The sequence below is a fragment of the Ischnura elegans genome, chromosome 12, assembly GCF_921293095.1.
Source record: "Ischnura elegans chromosome 12, ioIscEleg1.1, whole genome shotgun sequence".
Lineage (NCBI taxonomy): Eukaryota > Metazoa > Arthropoda > Insecta > Odonata > Coenagrionidae > Ischnura > Ischnura elegans.
Window position 1 is genome coordinate 5,504,161 of NC_060257.1, and position 2,755 is coordinate 5,506,915.

Sequence of the window (2,755 nt, forward strand, 5' to 3'; positions counted from 1 at the left end):
GTATACGCACGGATGTGTGCGGATGGCGACGGATTAAACATTCTCGTTTATTTTTACCGAGGTTTTTGCAAGTTTTATCCAGAATCACGACGATTCTCTGCAATCTGTGAAACGTACTTCTGTTTAATTTTCTACCGTTCACCTGTGCCGCGTATATTTCTGATTCCGTTGGATTTAACGGCATTTCATTATCATCTGGGGCGAATTATCATTCCACTGCTCAAATGATGTCGTTTAAGGACCTTTGATCATCTGTCACAGTTATCTGATTATACCGATTATTCCCAAGGCCGCTAAAATTGGCGCATCCGTGGGAAGTAATTCCACTTTTGAACACTGGTGTCGCCAGCGTACGGCCTTCAGTGGTAAAAGTGGAGTTTGCACAATTTTCCAAGGAGTTTTGAAATACGCGAGTCTGTTGTACGTGTTGGATCAGAAGGGAGCAAAATTGTGGAGATGGCTGTGTCGGGTGTTGTGAAGTTAGCTATGTTTAGAGGTGTAATGTCGATGAGAGCTTCTACCCATTTATCTAGTAAATCCGCGTTAAAATCATGTAGTTCCATGCTATCAAGGAATGTATCAGTTACCCAGCCTCAGTTGAAAAAGGAAGAGTAAGTTATGATTTCTTGCCGCCTCTTATAATTTGAATGTCAATCATTATTATTTTATATATATTTTTGTATTTTTATTGCTGCAGAGTCGAAGTCACGTTTGTCAAAGCCAACGGGGAGCGAATCAAGGCGAAAGGAAAAGAAGGCGACAGTCTCTTGGATATCGTGGTGAACAACGAGGTTGATCTTGATGGTTACGGTAGGTATTCCTTATTTGAAGGGCGAAATAATTTAATTTTACGGTTTTTGTATAATAGAGTAATTCTATATTCACAGGTGCCTGTGAAGGAACCCTTACCTGCTCAACTTGTCACCTAATTCTCAAGAAAGAAGACTATGATCGACTTCCCAGTAAACCAACCGATGAGGAGATGGATATGTTAGATTTGGCCTATGACCTGACGGATACGTAAGATAATTTTCATTTCCCTCTATATATCAATGTAATCTCCCTATTACGATATCAATCGATGACAGTGTGAGTGGCTTATACCATACATTATCTTGTAGTGTGGACTAGTGATCCATTTGGAAAGATGTTATTTTATCCCTTTATTTGATTATGTATTGTGGTAAATCAAGAATCTGAATTATTGATCTGGATGAACCTCATTATTTATTAATTCCATCTGTATATATGGATATTTACTATTGCACACACATCAGCCTCCTTGGCATAACAAGCAGGTAATTAGCAACACAAACAAAACAGTTGCCAAGAGGCAAGTTACCAGAGATACCTAGCGACATAAATAAAATAGATATACAAAATGTATTTTTACTAAGATCCAGCCTGTAGCATACTCAGTAGTGGCATAAATTTCTCTCTACGTTTGCTTACTGCTTCTCTTGATTAATGTTCTTATGTCCATTCAACTCGATTTCAACCAGTCGTCTCGGTGCCAAAATCTCTCGAATGATTAACGGCATCCATTAATCCCTGATAATTTTTCCTCTGTTTGTCTTCCCTGAGGCCTCTTCACTCCAATTATGCTGTTCAGGTTTTGCGTTTCCGTTCTAGCCTTACGAAGTCAAATCTTTTGGGTCCATGATGAGATCAGCAATACCTTCTAACCGTCTGTTTAATCTTGCTTACCTCACATTTAAGATTATTTACGTTTTGTCAACCTATCTCGTAAGCTGTATTTCAAACTCCATCGCCAGGTCTAAAGATATTCGTCGATGCTTTACTTCTCATACGGTCTGAGGTATATCTAAAATGTCCTAGTCGAAAGGAAATATTTATGTTATTCTAATGAATTCATCCAGCTGGGTAAAGCGCAGTAATGGATTTTTGTTCAAAATTGTAGCCATTTAGTTCAAAACCGGAGAAAACCCACCGTAATGTCTCCAGTTTTTTGTTATTTTAGAAAAATGAAAGCTTAATTAGTTTTCCTCATTTACTTAAAAATGGATCATCATTAAGTGGAGAATTATGGTTTATCCATCTATCTTTGTGGCTTTAATTGGAATTCCTAACGAAGACTTATTCGTTCAGTTGATATTAAGACGTTGAATGTTAATTTCCTTTGTTTTTTCTTTGCAATTGCAGATCCAGATTAGGCTGCCAGATAATAATGAGCAAAGCTCTTGATGGTTTAGAAGTTAAAGTGCCTGCTACAGTGAATGATGCTCGAAGCAACTGAAATAATTTTGTTACCAACGTTTTTTGTTACAATTGTTAACACATACTTGTTAACAGTGAAATGATCCTGAAAGTCTGACTGATGTCATGTGAAGTGAGTGAGGTGCTGTTGTTGGTGTGAGTCAATTTTGGCGTCAAGCTTCAATCATTTGTGTGACGAATGTAGTGTGAAGTGTGCCTGAAATATGTCGTCGGTAGTTTGATAAAACACTGTAGACTTCTTTTTTTTAACTATAAGTAACATCATTTATCACTCGGTATAATCATTTAGGTGTCTTATGTAAAAAGTTAGGTATTTTATTAGTGATAAATATAATTTGTTTATTATTTTTTTGAACATATTCACAAATTATTTTCACATTTTATTGTTATGAATTATTGAGAAAATATATAACGTGTTTGTTAAAAGAGATTGAAAATTTTCAATGTCAAACCTTCCCTCTGCATGAAAGTGTCTTTGTGAACTGCAAATGGATTTTGAATGGTACTGGTCTTTTGC

The 2,755-nt window shown here is 36.5% G+C and overlaps 1 protein-coding gene across 1 annotated transcript; it reads left to right on the plus strand.

Annotated features, from left to right (window-relative positions):
* The first annotated feature begins 375 nt into the window (after nucleotides 1–375).
* LOC124169469 (adrenodoxin-like protein 2, mitochondrial) lies at nucleotides 376–2,529 on the plus strand. The gene is made up of 4 exons (XM_046548089.1): nucleotides 376–611; nucleotides 698–810; nucleotides 888–1,020; nucleotides 2,164–2,529. Exons 1-4 carry the CDS (start codon nucleotides 457–459, stop codon nucleotides 2,255–2,257), a joined length of 495 nt encoding a protein of 164 aa, XP_046404045.1. The 5' UTR covers nucleotides 376–456; the 3' UTR covers nucleotides 2,258–2,529.
* Nucleotides 2,530–2,755: the final 226 nt, after the last annotated feature.

What these genes read in the sequence shown, in the direction of transcription:
- LOC124169469 (XM_046548089.1), top strand. Translation starts at nt 457, where the DNA reads ATGGCTGTGTCGGGTGTTGTGAAGTTAGCTATGTTTAGAGGTGTAATG. An exon ending in GGTTGATCTTGATGGTTACG is followed by an intron (nt 811 to 887) that starts GTAGGTATTCCT and finishes CTATATTCACAG; the next exon opens with GTGCCTGTGAAGGAACCCTT. An exon ending in GCCTATGACCTGACGGATAC is followed by an intron (nt 1,021 to 2,163) that starts GTAAGATAATTT and finishes TTGCAATTGCAG; the next exon opens with ATCCAGATTAGGCTGCCAGA.